Here is a 16560-nt window from a genome sequence, read left to right as displayed (position 1 = left end):
ATCTTTTAGGCCTCAAGGGAGGGAAGGAGGGCGAGAGGAATGAAGCGATTCAATTAGGAGGCTGTTTACTCCTAGACGACCAATTCTGAGTTTAAGACAGACTCGGGACTTGGGAAGTGTGGACATTCCATTTATTTATTTATTTATTGAGCCAGAGTCTTGCTCTGGAGTGCAATGGTGCAATCTCGGCTCACTGCAACCTCCGCCTCCCAGGTCCAAGTGACTCTCCTGCCTCAACCTCCTGAGTAGCTGGGATTACAGGCGCCTGCCATCATGCCCAGCCAATTTTTGTATTTTTAGTAGACACAGGGTTTCACCATGTTAGCCAGGCTGGTCTTGAACTCCTGACCTCAAGTAATCTGCCCGCCTTGACCTCCCAAAGTGCTGGGATTACAGGCGTGAGCCACTGTGCCCAGCTTCCAAAGCATTAGGATTACTGAAGTGAGCCATCGCCACCGGCCTCTACAATCCTTTTGCAAAATATGCTGCAGTCCAGCAAGCACTTCCATATTTGATGGTTTTTCTCCAACCTGTAGGCATTTTACAGACAGGAGTTCTCAAGTGGTCGCAGGGGCAGAGCAAGTCTCAGGGAATCTGCACCCTTAGGATGCTTTTGGGAGAATTAGGGAAGAAGCTCCCAGGCTGAGCTGGGTGACTCATGCCTGTAATCCCAGCACTTTGGGAGGCCGAGGCAGGTGGATCACCTGAGGTCAGGAGTTCGAAACCAGCCTGGCCAACATGGCGAAATCCCATCTCTACTAAAAATACAAAAATTAGCCTGGAATGGTATTGCTTGCCTGTAGTCCCAGCTACTCGGGAGGCTGAGGCAGAAGAATCACTTGAACTCGGAAGGCAGAGGTTGCAGTGAGCTGAGATCGCACTAGTGTACTGCAGCCTGGGTGACAGAGCGAGACTCCATCTAAAAAAAAAAAAAAAGAAAAGAAAAGGAAAAAAGAAAAAAGTGAGTGCTCCCAACCAGGGCAAGTAGAGTACGGGCTGGATTTCTGGTCTGGCCCCACCTGTGCCTGGAGCCGGGTCCGGGCCCTAAGGGAACTCTGCAACACAGAAAAGACCAACTTGGGGCCAGGCTGGCCTTGGGCCCAGCATGGGATCTGGGACTGTGCTTTTCTATTTATAAAAGGTGGGATTGTCTTACATCTTCCTGAAGCCCTTTTCTGGATAGGATGTGTCTCATGAATCTGTGATTCTAGCTAGAACTGTTTTCATTTTTTGAGACAGAGCCTTACTTTGTCATCCAGGAGGGCAGTGGCCTGATCTTTTCTCACTGCAACCTCTGCCTCCTGAGTTCAAGTGATTTGCCTGCCTCAGCCCAGCCTGTAGTTGAGATTACAGGCGACTGCCACCACATTAGGCTAATTTTTGTATTTTTAGCAGAGCTGAGGCTTCCCCATGTTGGCCAGGCTGGTCTCGAACTCCTGACCTCAGGCGATCCGCCCGCCTCCGCCTCCCAATGTAGCTACAACTTCTCACCCCAACTGACCCTTCCGCCCTTCCCAAAGCTTCTTACCTGGAAGAGTCAGCAAGGCAGGTGGGGGCTGGAGGTGAAAGGGGAAGGAGAAGATTCTTGGGAAGCTCTGGACGGTTTCTCACGGGCACGCAGTGCTTTGATCCAAAGAGCCCTGCACAAGGAGCGGAAGACGCGCATTTGTCTGGCTTAACTTTCTCCAGTCTCAGTTTCCACTTCTGAATGGGACCACCGAGGGCAGTGTGGCCAGGATTCACCAACATCGTCCAGGTGAAATTGGCAGGCACAGAATGGGCGCTCCGAAAGCGTTTGCGGACCCGAAGAAGATTTGGTTGCAAAGCTTCTGAAGTGTGTAGTGGGGGCCCGGGCGCGAGGTTTGGCTTTCGGGGTGCCAGGCTCCAGGGACCCCCAGCGGAGCTCGCACCCTAGCTCTGCCGCCTCCTCGGCCTCGGACCACCGAGGGTTAACAAGAAAGCCCCACGCCCCCTTTGACGGCTTAGAGCCCACCTCGCCGAATTTGAAAAGGCGGCCCCGGAGAGGCGTGGGCGCCCCCCACACACTTCCAGCTCGCACCCGGGCGCCGATCGCTCGCCCGGCTCCTCTCGCTCTGCTCCCGGCCGGGGCCGCAGGTTCGGTCCGGGCGCCTGTGCGCTCCTGCCGGTCCTCGTGCCCGGGACTCCAGGTCCCCGCGGTCTGCCGCGCACGATGAAGCTGGCCCTGCTCCTGCCCTGGGCGTGTTGCTGCCTCTGCGGGTCGGCGCTGGCCACCGGCTTCCTCTACCCTTTCTCGGCCGCAGCCCTGCAGCAGCACGGCTACCCGGAGCCCGGCGCCGGCTCCCCTGGCAGCGGCTACACTAGCCGCCGGTGAGTAGCGCGGGGTGGCGGGGCCTCGGGGGGCGCGGGCGGCGGGGGCCCTGGGCACTGGGTGGCTGGAGCGAGAGACTCGGGGGCTGGAGCGCGGGGCTATCCGGGGCTTGGGGGTGCGGGGCAGCGGGGATTGGGGGCAGCAGACACCCGACAGCTGGAACGGGAGCTGGAGGGGGTTAGGGTGCGGGCCTGGGGGCGTGGGGTGGTGGAGGCCAGGGGCTGGGGACACGGGGCAGCTGGGACGAAACGGCGGGGGCTGGGGGTTGGGGTCACGGGGGGAGACACCGAAGGGCCTGGGGTGCAGGGCGACTGGCGGCTAGGGACGCGGGGCGGCGGGGGCTGGGTGCTGCAGAGAGGGGGCAGCTAGAACGACGGAGGGGGCTGAGGGTTGGGGTGGTGGGGCCGCGGGGGCTGAGGGTTCGGGTCCGGGTCCGGGGCTGCGGTGGTCTCTGGCCGCGCCCACTCTGTCCCTTCCTTTCTTCGCTTCCCCAACCTTCGCCCCCTCGTTCCGGGCTCCGAGTGGAAGTGGGTCCGACCGCGGTGGCCCGGGCTGGGGCTCTGCTCCGGGCGTTCAGCCGCTCACGTGGCTCCGCCGCTCACCTGCGCGGCTGCGGCTTTGTGTCGCGGAGCAGGTTCCCGGGTGGTCAAGGCCTCGCGTCCCGGGCACCCCCTCTCCTATCAGGGGCCCCAGGACACCGGAGGGGTCATTCCCGCCCAGTCTTTGGGGCTGAGGCCGCGGAGGATCCTCGGCTGCGACTCCCCAGCCACCCCGGGACGTAGAACCGGCTGGGATCGGGTGGCTCCGTGGCGGGGTTGGAGAGGGCGCAGGGTCACCGGGCCCGGGCGCCGGGACCCGCCAGGCGTCTCCTCTCTCTCGGCCGGCAGGTGGCGCCATGGCCACCCCCGGGACGCTCGGGGATGCGACTCCGGAGCCCGTATTTGAATTTCCCCAGAAAACCGTAAGCATGCAAGTAGAAGTTGCCAAACGCCTCGTTTGCATAACTCGCTTGAATTTAGCTTTTCCTCATTTAGTAATAACTACAACCCACACAGCTATGACAGCGCTCTGGAATGCACTACCTGTGTCTGTTCCCTCCATCTCTTTTTTACATTTTAATTTATTTTTTGCAGAGACAGAATCTCAACTCTGTTGCCCAGGCTTGACGCAAACTCTTGGGCTCAAGAAGATCCTACCGCCTTGGCCCCTCCCAATCTCCATTTCTTTTGATCCTTAACAACCCTAGGGTTAAAACATTAGAGTAGTATCTTTCCTTGAGCTGAAGAAATAGAGGCTCAGGATTTGCTAGGCCCAGTAGCCACTCAGGACTGACCTCTTGTGCTTTTATTTTTTTCTTAGATAGTGTCTTGCTTGTTCCCCAGGCTGGAGTGCAGTGGTGTGATCATAGCTCACTGCAGACCTGATCTCCCAGGCTCAAGTGATCCCCCAACCTCAGCCTCCTGTGTAGCTGAGATCATAGACTGGCACCACCATGACTGGCTAATTTTTAAATTTTTTGTAGAGGTGGGATCTCACTATGTTGCACATGCTGGTCTCTAACTTCTGGCTTCAAGAGATCCTCCTGCCTCGGCCTCCCAAAGTGCTGGGATTACAGGCGTGAGCCACCACGCCAGGCCTAGATCTGGTGTTTTCTAGCATACTGCTCTGCTTATCAAAGCTAGAAGACAGGTTCTCCTTCTTTTTTTCTCTTTGATATTTACCAAATCAGAGGACTCCAAGATGATTTCTGGCTAATGCCTTAATAACAAGGAGACAGGGATGTTTCGTGCTGGGAAGAAATATACACTCACGGCTGGATAGGGTGGGACCCAGAAAAGCACAGAAGTCCTCTGGAAAAGTTTGCATGCAATCCTATCTCTCTCATTTTGTTTGGAAATACTTACCCGGGGCTTCTATGAGGAGTATTCTCCAAACATCCACACTAGTGTGGCCTCTACACAGTTGCATGTGAGGATTGTCTAAAAAACAAGCTTTTCAAGTTGATACAGCATGATTTCGTTTCAGGTCTACATCTAGGTAGATAAATGCCTCAAAAAAGTTTCCAGGAAACCATTTCAGCAGTTAATGTTATGAAGAGGTCTAGGGCTGGGCCAGGGGACTGTCCCATTTTCCCTCTGTCTGTTTGTGGCTTGTCTGAATGTTTTTCTGGTTTCTGTGTTTTTTCGAGACAGTCTCGCTCAGGCTGGAGTACAATGGTGCAGTCTTGGCTCACTGCAACCTCTGCCTCCTGGGTTCAAGTGATTCTCCTGCCTCAGCCTCCCAAGTAGCTGGGATTACAGGCAACCACCACCACACCTGGCTAATTTTTGTATTGTTGGCCAATAAAAAATGCTGTGATTTTGGCCAGGTGGGTCTCAAACTCCTGGCCTCAAATGATCTGCCTGCCTCAGCCTCCCAAAGTGCTGGGATTACAAGCATGAGCCACTGTGCTTGGCCCCAAAGAGAACCTACTGGCCGGTACGGGAATTGAATGGATGGTTTGCAAAGAGCATATATTCATGTAATGCTTTTGTAGTTAAAAAGCGTGCGAAGAAAAAAAAAAAATCTTTGCAGCCTGAAATACGCCTGCAGAAAAGCGGGAGGTGAGGTCCATGAAGATCGGGGGCTAATAGAGACCTCATTCTGGCATTTGGTGGGCTGGAACTTGGGGACCTCTGCAGAAACTTGGAAGGGATCATTTTAGCACAAACAAAAAGTGGCTCAAACAAGTGTGGGAATCTTCCAGAACTCTTTCCACCAGGATAGGAATGGGGAGAGGATATAATTAGGTTTAGGGAGGATGTGGGTGAATTTGTGGGAAGTGGATTCCGGAAAAGGATACCAGGAGGTGCTGGGGAGGCTTGGGGCAAGTTAATATTCCTGAATGTGACTGAGTCTCTTTGCCCAGAAAGCCCAGCATGGCATTGCAGGCACCTGGTTGTTGCCTGGGTGAGTTATAGGCTGGAGCTGGCCTGGCTGTCACATGTTTCTGTGTTCCATGAGCTATCTTTCACAAGTGTCCCTTGTCCTTGAGATCCAAGATCTCCAGAAGTTGAAGGCTTGGGGGACAGCAGTTGGCACAGTGGTCCTTGCAGCCTTGGCCTTCAGTAGTGTGTTTACCGGGGCTTGGTCTCAGTTGACGGGCGATGATGACAGGGGTGTTTCTTGACAAAGAATCTGCTTTAATTTCATTGTTACTGCTCCTTGTTAAAGTCTTTTTTTTTTTTTTTTTTTTTAAAGACAGGGTCTCGCTCTGTCACCCAGGCAGGAGCGCAGTGGTGCAATCATAGCTCACTGCAGCCTCAACCTCCTGGGTCCAAGCAATCCTCCCACCTCAGCCTCCTAAGTAGTTGGGACCACAGGCATGGGCCACCATGGCTGGCTCATTTTTAACTTTTTCATAGAGATGGGGTCGTGCTATGTTGCCCAGGCTGGTCTCAAACTCCTGGCCTCAAGTAGTCCTTCGGCTTTGGCCTCTCAAAGTGTTGGGATTACAGGTGTGAGCCACTGTGCCTGGCCAAAAAGCAGTTTTTAATTGTTAGTTTGTTCAAATCTGCATCTAATTAAGTCTGCTTATTGGTTATTCTGTCTCTTCTGTCCCTTTTAGTGTAGGAAAGTCCTCCCCCATTGAAAGAGTAATTTTTCCTCCATGCTGTCAAGTTGCTGAAGACCAGTTGTTTTCTAAAATGTCCACATACTAGATTTAGCTACTTGCTTCCCAGTGGTGTAATTAATTGGATCCTCTGCCCCCTGTATCTCTTCTATTTTGGAAGTTAGGTTGGAAGGTTTGATTAGATTTATGGTCTCTATCTGGGGGTGTTGGGAGAGACAGAAATGCTTCATAAGTGGTCTAGTCTACCATATTATATCAGGAGATGCTCTGGAGTGATCTGTGTGTCCCCACCACATTCATACGTTGAAGCCTTCACCTCCAATGTGCTGGTATTTTGAGGTGGGACCTTTGGAGGTAACTAGATTTAGATGAAGTTGTGAGGGCAGTGCCCCATGATTCGATTAGTGATGTTATAAGAACAGGAAGAGAAGCCGGGTGTGGCGGCTCAAGCTTGTAATTCCAGCACTTTGGGAGGCCAAGGCGGGCGGATCATGAGGTCAGGAGATCAAGACCATCCTAGCTAATATAGTGAAATACTGTCTCTACTAAAAAGACAAAAAAATTAGCCGGACGTGGTGGTGGGTGCCTGTAGTCCCAGCTACTCAGGAGGCTGAGGCAGGGGAATGGCGTGAACCTGAGAGGCGGAGCTTGCAGTGAGCCTAGATCGCACCACTGTACTCCAGCCTGGACGACAGAGGGAGACTCCATCTCAAAACAAAAAATAAATTAAAAAAAAAATAATAATAAAATTAGCCAGGTATGGTGGTGCACACCTGTTGCCCCAGCTACTTGGGAGGCTGAGGCACTAGAATCACTTAAGCCTGGGAGGCGGAGGGTACAATGAGCTGAGACCATGCCACTGCACTCTAGCCTGGGCAACAGAGTGAGACTCTGTCTCAAAAAAAAAAAAAAAAAAAAGGAAGAAGAGGAAGAGAAATCAGAGCTCGCTCTCTTTGCCATGTGAGGACACAGCACAGCAAGAAGGTAGCTGTCTGCAAACCAGACAGAGAGCCCTCACCAGGAACTGAATCTGCCAGCACCTTGATCTTGGACTTCCCAGCCTCCAAGGCTGTGAGAAATAAATGTCTGCTGCTTAAGCCACTCAGTCTATGGTATTCTGTTATGGCAGCCCTGAACTGACTAACAGAAGGACATGGCTTTATTCTGGAAAGCTGGGTGTTAAATATTCAGCAGAACACCACTGTCTACAAGTGTCTTCCACTTTTTCCCTTCTTTTTGTTGCAATTTATTTGTTGCAGAAACTCAGCCTTCTAGAATGTTCCATGTTCAGGATTTTGTTGGTTTTATGCTCATGGTACCTTGAGTATGTTCATCTGTCCTCTGTATTTCCAGATAATGGGAAATTGGATCAAAAGTTTGATTGGATCTAGTTCTTCCTCCTCCTTTGTTTTCTCCTTATTATGATCATCATTATTTTGGCAGAATTACCTCTTGGGTGGTGTAGTGTTTTTCCATTGGCAATTACACAAAGAGAGTCTGGTCGTCTCTCTTTTTCTCTTGTGATGCTTGAGGTGTTGGTGATCATTGCCTATGTCATTATTTCATTAAGGATCGCAAAGTGGATGCAGGACAGGCAGGCCCCCAAATTGGGGCTTGGCCGGGAGGGTTCTTGGTTTCACCCAGCAAAGAATTCAAAGGCGAGTGGGTGGTGTCAGACAGCAACTTTTATTGACGCAGCAGTGCACAGCAGCAGCAGAGGTCCTGCTCCTTGCAGAGCAGGGATACCCCATAAGCAGTGTGCCCAGACTAGCAGCTCAGAGGCAGTTCAGCACTATTTATATCCACTTTTAACTATATGCAAATTAAGGGGCAGTTTATGCAGGAATTTCTAGGATGAAGGTGGTAACTTCCAGGTTGTTGGGTTGTTGCCATGGAAAGGGGTGGTAACTTCCGGGTGTTGCCCTGGTAAGTGGTAATTCACATGGCACCCTGGTGAGTGAGTCTTACGGGGATGTGCTTTGTCCTAACTTGTTTTAGGTAGTCCTCAATTTGGTCCAGTGTCAAGCCCAACCTCCAGAGTCAAGTCCCGGCTCCTACTTCAAAGTGGTACTATAATTTTGACTCTTTTTAAAATTTGTAATTTCTAGAATACTTGTACACATGATTTCCCCCTTATTTACTATTTGTAGGTAGCCAGATTTTGAGTTAGTTTTTGGTTTCTCTTTTCATTGTTTCTTTTTGTAAATGTAAGCAATTTGTGTGTGTGTGAGTGTTAGAGTGTGTATGAGTATGTGTGTGTTTGTGTCTGCATCCTCCTCCTTTTCTTACACAGAGGTAATGTGTTATTCTGTTTTGCACTTGGCCTTTTTCCATCATAACATGTTGTGGAGATGGCTCTATCAAAAAGCAAAGATAGGCGGGGCATGGTGACTCACACCTGTCATCCCAGAACTTTGGAAGACCAAGGCAGGCGGATCACTTGAGGACAGGAGTTTGAGACCAGCCTGGCCAACATGGTGAAACCCCTTCTCTACTAAGAATACAAAATTTAGCTGGGCGTGGTGGCGCATGCCTGTAATCCCAGCTACTCAGGAGGCTGAGGCAGGATAGTTGCTTGAACCCAGGAGGTAGAGGTTGCAGTGAGCCGAGATCACGTCACTGTACTCCAGACTGGGTGACAGAGTGAGACTCTATCTCGAATAAACAAATAAATAAAGCCAAGATAATCTTCTGCATCCTATTTATTTTTATTTTTATTTTTATTTGCATTTTTGAGATGGAGTCTCGCTGTGTCACCCAGGCTGGAGTGCAGTGGCATGATCTTGGCTCACTGCAAGCTTCGACTTCCGGGTTCACGCCATTCTCCTGCCTCAGCCTCCCGAGTAGCTGGGACTACAGGTGTGTGCCACCATGCCCGGCTAATTTTTTGTGTTTTTTTAGTAGAGTTCTGCATCCATTTTTATGAGTCTGTAATTGTGTACAGTGTGAGTGACTATATTTATTCAACTAGTCCTCTACTGATAGACACTTGTGTTGTTAAGTGGCAAACACATGTTTAATTCTGCTAGATAGCGTCAAGTTTCCCTCCACTGGGGTTACAGTGTTTTACATTCCCATCAGCAGTTTCTTCTTCGGGTACATTTTGAATAGGCCATTTCCTTTCTTTCTTTTCTTTCCTTTCTTTCCTTTCTTTTCTTTCTTTTCAATGGAGTTTTGCTCTTGTTGCCCAGGTTGGAGTGCAATGGCATGATCTCATCTTACTGCAACCTCTGCCTCCCGGGTTCAAGCAATTCTCCTGCCTTAGCCTCCCTAGTAGCTGGGATTACAGGCATGCGCTACCATGCCCGGCTAATTTTGTATTTTTAGTAGAGATGGGGTTTCTGCATGTTGGTCAGGCTGGTCTCGAACTCCTGACCTCAGGTGATCTGCCCACCTCGGCCTCCCAAAGTGCTGGGATTACGGCATGAGCCAATGCACCCGGCCTGAAGAGGCCATTTTAAATGATGCTGGGTCAATATGGCCTTTCAGGGGTAAGAATAGGCTTCCCTGATCTTATAACACCTGCAAGCCCTGGCCACTCCTAACATTTTTGGGGCTTGGGGCAAGACTAAAGATGAAGACCATTCACCATATGGCTAGGTATTTAAAAGTTATAAATCGGTCAGGTGCGGTGGCTCACTCCTGTAATCTCAGCACTTTGGGAGGCTGAGGCGGGTGGATCATGAAGTCAGGAGATCAAGACCATCCTGGCTAACACAGTGAAACCCTGTCTCTACAAAACATACAAAAAATGAGCCAGGCATGGTGGTGGACGCCTGTAGTCCCAGCTACTGGGGAGGCTGAGGCAGGAGAATGGCGTGAACCTGAGAGGCAGAGCTTGCAGTGAGCTGAGATCACACCACTGCACTCCAGCCTGGGTGACAGAGTGCATCTCAAAAAAAAAAAAAAAGTTATAAATCAAGCTGACATGCAGTTTTGTAGTTGTTGTTGTTTGTTTGGTTTGTTTTTGTTTTTTGAGATGGAGTCTAGCTCTGTTGCCCAGGCTGGAGTGCAGTGGCACGGTCTCAGCTCACTGCAACCTCCGCATCCCAGGTTGATGCGATTCTGCTGCCTCAGCCTTCTGAGTAGCTGGTATTACAGGCATGCACCACCACACCCAGCTAATTTTTTTGTATTTTTAGTAGAGATGGGATTTTGCCATGTTGGCCAGGCTGGACTCGAACTCCTGACCTCAGGTTATCTGCCCACCTCAGCCTCCCAAAGTACTGGGATTACAGGCATGAGCCTCCGTGCCCCACCCACCTTTCCTTCATCTATACCTGCTGCTTCAAGCTCCTTCTGTCTCTGAAGTCACTTTCTTGTGGTTTTGTCTAAGCCAAAGTGCTTGGTGTGTCCCCTCCTCACTCAAAATGCCTCCCTCTTACCTTGACTCCCTGCTCTTTTGGTAGAACCACAAGCACCCTTCCTCCAGGAAGTCTCTCTGGATTTACCTCCCAGCTTTCTGTTCATCTCATCTGTGGGTAGCCCCTGCACCTGTTGCGTCTGTGATTGTGGTTTTGTTTTGAGAACTCACTTCCCCAGTTTCCCTTCTTGCAGATGGAATCATTTCTCCTTCCTCATTTACTCCCTACAGGAGTGACTCTGAGCAGCCTGCCTTGGGCAAGCGTGCATGAGCCAGGGCTCAGCCCTGCCCACGACCTCTTGGAAATATGAGCCACTCCAGGTCAGGCATTTAATCATCTTGCATTCACTGAGCCCACGTGCAGGTAGGGGAGAGGCTGAGGACTCAAACATGAAGGCAGGGGGCTCTGCCTGGTGGCCTGCCTGGAGGAAGAGCTCAGCAGACTCTGGGGAAGTAGATGATCACATCCACAGGGCCTTGTCCCTCTGACTACCTTGCATGCCTCTGCAGTGTTGGGCCCCTGCCTTTGCTCTCCGGTTCCCTACATTCAAGAAGGGGCGACTGTGGTCAGCTGTGGTGGCTCATGCCTTTCATCCCAGCACTTTGTGGGAGACCATGTTGAGAGGATCACTTTAGCCCAGGAGTTTGAGACCAGCTGGGACAACATAGCCAGACCCTGTCTCTGTGAAAAAAATTTTAAAAATTAGCTGGGCGTGGTGGTGGACACCTGTAGTCCTGGTGGAGGCTGAGGTGGGAGGATCAATTGAGTTCAGGAGTTTGAGACCAGCCTGGGAAACATAGTCAGACCCTGTCTTTGCAAAAAGACTAAAAAATTAGCTGAGTGTGGTGGTGCACACCTGTAGTCCCAGGTACTTGGGAGGCTGAGGTGGGAAGATGGCTTGAACCCAGGAAGTTGAAGCTGCAGTGAGCTATGATCACACCACTGTGCTCCAGCCTGGGTGACAGAGTAAGACCCTGTCTCTGGGGCAGTGAGATGATTCAGACCCAGCCTCTGCCCTTGATGAGCTCAGAGACTGGTTGAGGAAAACAGATCCATGAGTAAGAGTGGAATTTGGTGTGATACAAATGTGTACAAAGTGAGCTAGGGGAGCTAGGGTATGTGGGAGGCTGGGAGTCTGTGTGCCTCAGTTTTCTCATCTGTAAAATGGGAATGATCTCAGTACTTACTTCATTAAGTTGTTCTGGTGCTTAAATGGGTTAATATTAATAACGTTCTTAGGCAAAAGGATAGTAAATGCTCTGCTCAGGCATGTGACCATGGATTGTGTTCACATGCCTTGCAAAGGTTGCAAGCATGGGGGGATTCCACAAATACATGAATACAAATATATTGGAATCTTTTTCTGGGGAGCATTTTGTTTTTTTGAGACAGAGTCTCGCTCTGTTGCCCAGGCTGGAGTGCAGTGGCATGATCCTGGCTCACTGCAACCTCCGCCTCCCGGGTTCAAGCAATTCTCCTGCCTCAGCCTCCTGAGTAGCTGGGATTACAGGCACCCACCAACGTGCCCGGCTAAGTTTTGTATTTTTAGTAGAGTTGGGGTTTCTCCACATTTGCCAGGCTGGTCTTGAACTCCTGACCTCAAGTGATCCACCTGCCTTGGCCTCCCAAAGTGCTGGGATTGCAGGTGTGAGCCACCACACCCGGCCTTCTGGGGAGCATTTTGTTAGGACTGTGTTCCTGACCACATACTTAGGGAAATGTTCTAGTGGATAGAGACTAAATGTTGAGGACTTCTCAGAAGAGTCAACATAGGAGGTGGGTTTTGTAGGATGAACAGGAGAGCTTGAGGCAGTGACTGGGGCATTCTGGGCAGACAGACTGCTGTATAAGGGCTTGGAAGTGTCATCACCTATTGCCTGACATACATTCAGTGGGACTGAGTTCAGAGTGGCTGGACTGGTGGGATGTAGTGGCTCATGCCTGTAATCCCAGCACTTTGGGAGGCCAAGGTGGGAGGATTGCTTGAGCTCAGGAGTTCAAGACCAGCCTGGGCAACATAGCAAGACCCTGTCTCTACCAAAAATAAAAAATTAGCCAGGTGTGGTGGAACATGCGTGTAGTCTCAGCTATTCAGGAGACTGAGGTTGGAGGATTGCTTGAGCCCAGGAGTTTGAGGCTGCAGTGAGCTATGATCGTGCCACTGCACTCCAACAGGGTGACAGAGCAAGAGCAGACCGTGGGCTTGGCCAGGCAGAGGACAGGTGCTGAGCTTTTGGAGTCTGAATGTGAAGTCTCCTTCCTGCCACCTTAAGGAGCTTGCCTTTATAGTCTGGGCTTGGTCACAGTCAGGCTTGTGCCAGCTTTGCTGGTTGGGGAAGAGGCTGGCAGAGGAAGGAGAGTGGAAGGAGGGAGGCCAGTTAGGAGGTAGTTGATGGATGGAGCAGGGGAGAAAGGAGTGCTTGGAGCTAGCGGGACCTGGTGCCTTGGTGGATCACGGATAGGCAGAGAGGCTTCAGGCCTGAGCTCCCGGCTGTCTCCAGTGCCTGGGGGGACACCAAGGAGCCTGCTGCTTTGCTTCTCAGAACATTGCAAAGTTTTTGCAGCATTTTCTAGGTTTGCAACGGCAGCAAAGCAGACTTCACACATCTTGCATTTTTGTGAAATACTGTTATTTTTCCTGCATGGAGTTTTCAACCCCAAATTTCAGCATCTTCTGGACTTGCACGGATCAGGTACTCAAGGGAAGTTTGTTGAGTGAATGAATGAACATATGAATGAATGACTGAACAAATACCTTGACCTTTCTCCTTTGGGACACTGAGGCAGTGCCTCTGCCTCAGTGCACGTTTGCCGTTCTGGACTGAGGTCCCTTTCTCTGCACTTTGTTCACATGAGGCCAGCTCCTGAAGCCGCTTTTAGAGGAACCATGGAGAGACCCCAGCTTTACAGGTCCCCCTTCTCCCTTTGAAGTGTGAGCGCATAGGGAAGGGAGACTTTTCCTGAGAATCACACAGAATGGCTTTGATGTAAATATCTGGGGAGACTTTGTCCTCAAGCTCCAGGATTTTCTGAATCTTCCCTCTCTTCATCTCGCTCCCCTCTTCCCCCAGCTTGTCTGTTATTTTAAAATCCATTCCCAGAGAAACAATTCCTATGGCAATAATAGCACTCCTCCAGGCTTCTCTTGGCTCGAACTCATGTGACACTTCATTGCCACTTTGAGAGTGTGTGAGCTGGACCCAGATCAATTCAGCCTGGGGCAGGGGAAAAGAGCAAAAATAACTAACTGTTAGAGGATTTTCGGGAATGTTAGCACAAAGTGCTCCGGGAATTCTGCAGATATCCTACGGAAATATACACACGCCATGCTGTTCTGCCCTCCAAGTCGTCGGGGTCCCTGACCGTCCCAGCCTGGCCTTCTGTCTGCCTGCCTCCCAGAAACCAGGGTCTAGTGCTTCCCTTCGGAGTCCTGTAACAGACTACCTTGAAACAAGCTGGATTGAGTCCAGGTTAATTCTGAAATAATAGGAGAGCGGTGTGCACTCCGGCCTCCTGCGTCTCCCTGTCTGCCCCACCCCTAGCTGCCTCCAGAGTGATCTTGTAAAGCAGGGGTCCCCAACCCCCAGGTCACAGATAGGTACCGGTTCAAGACCAGTTCAAGGAACCGGGCCACGCAGTAGGAGGTGAGTGATAGGCGAAAAAGCCTGAACCTTCATCTCTACAGCTGCTGCCCTCTCTAGCATTACCGCATTAGCTCCGCCTCCTGTCAGACCAGCAGCAGCAGTAGATTCTCGTAGGAGCTCCAGCCCTGTTGTAAACTGCACAGGCGAGGGGTCTAGGTTGTGCACTTTTATGAGAATCTAATGTCTGATGATCTGTCACTGTCTCCCATCACCCCCAGATGGGACCGTCTAGTTGCAGGAAAACAAGCTCAGAGCTCCCACTGATTCTATATGATGGTGAGTAGTAGGATTATTTCATTATATATTACAATGTAATAATAATAGAAATAAAGTGCACAGGCCAGACACAGTGGCTCACGCCTGTAATCTCAACACTTTGGGAAGCCAAGGCGGGCAGATCATCTGAGGTCAGGAGTTTGAGACCAGCCTGGCCAACATGGTGAAACCCCGCCTCCAATACAAATACAAAAAAATTAGCCAGGCATGGTGGCAGGCACCTGTAATTCCAGCTACTCAGGAGGCTGAGGCAGGAGAATTGCTTGAACCCCGGAGGCAGAGGTTGTAGTGAGCTGAGATCACACCACTGCACTCCAGCCTGGGTGACAGAGCGAGACTCCATCTCAAAAAAAAAAAAAAAAAAAAAAAAAAGAGGAAGGCTGTGAAGAGTAGGATCTGGAGACAGGCTGCCTGAGTCTGAGTCCAGGTTCTGTGTGGCCCTGACTAAGTTGCCTGACCTCTCTGTGCCTCAGTCACCTCATCTATAAAATGGGTATGATTAGAGTGTTTCCTTCATAATGTCATTCTGGGGCTTATGCCAGTTAATATTAATCAAGCGCTGAGAACAATGTCTAGTATGCACTCTAGGAGGCCATGTGAAAGGATAAAGGCTTTTCTCAGATGGTGTAGTGTGCTGATGGGGCCTTGTAAAGCTTGGGAAGATGATGGATTTCACAAACATAGGCAGCATGGCTGGGCACAGTGGCTCACACCTACAATCCCACACTTTGGGAGGCCAAGGCGTGAGGATCACTTGAGACCAGGAGTTCGAGACCAGCCAGGGCAATATAGCAAAATCCCCAATCTACAAAAAAAGAAAATAAAAATTAGCCAGGTGTGGTATGGCAAGCTTGTAGTCTCAGCTACTTGGGAGGGGAGGCTGAGGCAGGAGGATTGCTTGAGCCCAGGAGTGTGAGACCAGCCTGGGCAACATAGCAAGACCCCATATCTATAAAAGAAAGAAAGAATGAATGAAAGAAAAAAAGAGAGAAAATTAGCCAGGCATGGTGATGTGTGCTTGTAGTCCCAGGTACTTGGGGAGGAGGCTGAGGTGGGAGGATCACTTGAGTCCAGAAGTGTGAGCCCAGCCTAGGCAACATAGTAAGATCCTGTATCTACAAAAAAAAAAAAAAAGAATAGAAATTAGCCAGGCATGGTATAGTTCCAGCTACCTGGGAGGGGAGGCTGAGGCAGGAGCATCACTTGAGCCCAGGAGGTGGAGGCTATGATAGAACCACTGCACTCCAGCGTGAATGACAGAGCCAGACCCTGTCTCAAAAAAAGTCTCAAAAAAATCCTCCCCAAAACAAAACTACAAGCATATAAGGCCACAGAATCCTTTTCTAGGGTACCTTTTGCCAGGATGGTGTCTTTCAGACTGCACACCCTGTGAGATGCTGTTGTGGATGGGGGCTAAATGCTGAGGACTTCCTAGAGGAGTACCCATTCAAGGCAGGTCTCGTAGGATGAGGAAAATGGCCTGATAGGTTTCTGGTGCTCTCCAAGAGCCTGTCCTAAGCCTGCTCACTGGGGTCATTTCAGACCTCCCCGTGAAGTTGAGCCCACCCTTGCTGCCGCAGGGGAGCCAGAGAAAACAGAAGCTGCAATCCTGATGGTTTTCCCTTGTCTCTTAGGACCCTGCTCAGGTTTTCAAGACCAGAGTGAGGGATGCGGGCCTATCTGCACTCCCAGCTGAACCTCAGCCGCTTCGGGCGTCAGTGCAGAGGATCACCCCCAGATGTGACTGAGGAGCAGACGGGAGGGATCTGAGGGTGCTCAGATGCCTCTGGTGAGGACTGAGGTTGAGGATTTATTTTCTTTATTTAATTTAATTAATTAATTTTTTAAGGCAGAGTCTGGCTCTGTCGCCCAGGCTAGAGTGCAGTGGCGTGATCTCAGTTCACTGCAATCTCCGCCTCCCGGATTCAAGTGATTCTCCTGCCTCAGTCTCCTGAGTAGCTGGGACTACAGGTACCTGCCACCACACCTGGCTAATTTTTTGTATGTTTAGTAGAGATGGGTTTTACCATGTTTGCCAGGCCGGTCTCAAACTCCTGACCTCAGGTGATCCGCCTGCCTCGGCCTCCCAAAGTGCTGGGATTACAGGCGTGAGCCACTGCGCCTGGCCTTCTTTTCTTTTCTTTAAAATAGAGATGGGGGTGTCACTACGTTGTGCAGGTCAGTCTCAAACTCCTGGTCTCAAGTGATCCTCCCACCTTGGCCTCCCAAAGTGCTGGGATTACAGGCATGAGCCACTGTGCCCGGCTGAGGATTTCTGATGAGCTGCATGTCTCAGACAGTGTGACAGCAGAA

At 50.7% G+C, this 16560-nt stretch overlaps 1 protein-coding gene across 1 annotated transcript in view; it reads left to right on the top strand.

Moving 5' to 3' along the window:
* Positions 1 to 1410: 1410 nt before the first annotated feature.
* COL26A1 (collagen type XXVI alpha 1 chain) overlaps positions 1411 to 16560 on the top strand; it is a 201601-nt gene continuing 186451 nt past the window's right edge. The window contains exon 1 of the mRNA XM_003895827.4: positions 1411 to 2349. Coding sequence (XP_003895876.3) covers positions 2192 to 2349 — 158 coding nt within the window. The 5' untranslated portion in view covers positions 1411 to 2191. The remainder of the gene's footprint in view (positions 2350 to 16560) is intronic.

Source organism: Papio anubis, chromosome 4 (genome assembly GCF_008728515.1).
Source record: "Papio anubis isolate 15944 chromosome 4, Panubis1.0, whole genome shotgun sequence".
NCBI classification, from domain to species: Eukaryota; Metazoa; Chordata; class Mammalia; order Primates; family Cercopithecidae; genus Papio; species Papio anubis.
This window is presented reverse-complemented; position numbering and strand designations above follow the sequence as displayed.